The sequence below is a fragment of the Cyprinodon variegatus genome, unplaced genomic scaffold (assembly GCF_000732505.1).
Source record: "Cyprinodon variegatus isolate N-32 unplaced genomic scaffold, C_variegatus-1.0 Scaffold2307, whole genome shotgun sequence".
NCBI classification, from domain to species: domain Eukaryota; kingdom Metazoa; phylum Chordata; class Actinopteri; order Cyprinodontiformes; family Cyprinodontidae; genus Cyprinodon; species Cyprinodon variegatus.
In genome coordinates, this window is record NW_015152760.1 from 18,252 (window position 1) to 20,280 (window position 2,029).

The following is a 2,029-nucleotide window of genomic DNA, read 5'->3' on the forward strand; positions in this document are numbered from 1 at the left end:
CCATCCATCCATCCATCCATCCATCCATCCATCCAGACATCAGCAGACGCTACACCAATCCGCCATTCGATCTCCCGCTCCATCTTCCCCTCATTTGTGAACAAGATCACTTTAACACCGTTCAGCCTGACTAACGTAGGAACTCCAGAAGAGTGGTGGCATCAACAATCACCTGGATCAAAGACTCTGAAGTTATTTAGTGCTTTTTTTTATTACCAGTTAACTGCATTTTCTAGCATTTCTTCTAGGTTTCTAGCACTACTTTTAATGTTACTCTTCCCTCGTTTGGTCCTACTCATTTTAAACATATCCTCCTGCCTCTTCTGGCAATTCAAATGTAACTTTGACTTTTATTGATGTCTCTTATGTCCTGTTTTTTTTTTAAACCTTCTGACTGACTACATTACCAAACGCAAATATTAGTGTAAATGAATACACCTGATATTACTATTATTTGTACATAATTTGTTTCTTTGCATGTAAGGACTTGTTCAGTGAACTGGGTCAAAGGTTCTGTGCTGCCTGAAGCACAATCATTGCCCAGATGTTCTGCCTGCTGCCCTCTAAGGAGGAGACATGTTTAATGGTTTTACACCAACCCAAGGAAACCTGTATTTAGTGTCTGTGGTTTGCTTTCTGCAGGCTCGCAGCAAGTTATCCCAGATTCAGGACAGCCAGCAGGACATGTCTAAAGGAATCGAGCAGTTCAACAGCTCCCTAAACGCAACCAATGGGGGCAGCATGACCAACCTGGCCGACATGAGCGAAGGCTTCAGCGACAGAGAGAGCACTGGGAAGGGGAAGCAGGTGAGCCCTTCTACATGTCCCAGTACAGATCCCAGTCTGGTCCCCGTATGGACCACCTTAATATCAGAGTTGTTGATGTGCTGATGCCGGTGACTAACATAATGAAGGATGTTTGAGGTAGTTAAAGAGTTGATTTGTTCTAGTTGTTTATAGTTCAGCACATACCATAAATACAAATTTAAATAGGTCATAATTTCTAAGACTACTCCCACTTTAATTTAAGACCCAATATGTCGTTGGACATGATATATAGTTGTTCTACTACTCTATGATCATCTAAACAAAGTATCAACAGATGAGTGACTGGAACAGGTTCTAGATCAAATTAACTAATTTCTCACAGAGAAGTTCAGAATAAAAGGCTTGTCTTACAGAAGAAAATAGTTTTCTAGCAGAAGAACTTCTATTTCATCCCTACTGACCTCCAGAGGCGGTTCTTCAAGCACTGAATGATCATTGTTGCGCATATACAAGTTCAGTACTAATGACAACAAAGTCCCCTGTGACCTGCTGGGGAGCCATAAAGTCACATGGCACTCTGTGTTCAATCCCTTTTCTTCTTCTGGCGTGCAGGTGTGGTCGTGTGAAGCTGGTTACTTCTGTGTGTACCACTGTATCCTAGCTGCTTGTTGCTAATAGCCCCATGACCTGGTTTGGTCGGAGCTGCAGGTAAGTATTGCCCTCCAGGGGATGCACAAGCTGGGTTTTTTTTTTTCCACCCTTAGCAGATCTGCGGTTGCTGCTTCGATGACGGTTTTGTTCTTTTCTAACAGCAGTAGTTTACTGCTCGCATTGATTTAAAAAGGTAGTTTTTGTTGCTCTTTTGACTCGCCAGTGGCGTTTCTGTTCATGCTGAGTTCATTTTTGGTTCAAGTCGCAGGGAAGCGACTGTTTCAATGGTTGCAGTTCCAAATTCTCCCGAGTGGTACCCAACTTCACACGAGTGAATAAAGGGAATATGATTGGTCAATTATAAAGGGGGTGGGATTATTGTGGCAGAAGATTTGCAAACAAGTTGGATTGTGGCCGGTTTGTTGGAAGCATCTTGCTAACATGTTAGCAACTTAGTGCTAGTAGGTTCCCAATGGGAACGGAGATCAGTGGATTTCACTCAGTCAGCACTTATTCATATCTTTGAACAGTTCATCGTACAGCCCTAATGGCACAGTATTCAGCCCAATTCTGACAAGACATGAGTTTGTCTCCCTTATGTTGAGGAAAA

The 2,029-nt window shown here is 42.6% G+C and overlaps 1 protein-coding gene across 1 annotated transcript in view; it reads left to right on the forward strand.

Moving 5' to 3' along the window:
* The window catches only part of LOC107080769 (epidermal growth factor receptor substrate 15-like 1), an 18,332-nt gene extending 17,426 nt beyond the window's left edge, over positions 1-906 (forward strand). Inside the window, exon 5 of the mRNA XM_015368970.1 lies at positions 643-906. Coding sequence (XP_015224456.1) covers positions 643-891 — 249 coding nt within the window. The 3' untranslated portion in view covers positions 892-906. The remainder of the gene's footprint in view (positions 1-642) is intronic.
* The last annotated feature ends 1,123 nt before the right edge of the window (positions 907-2,029 follow it).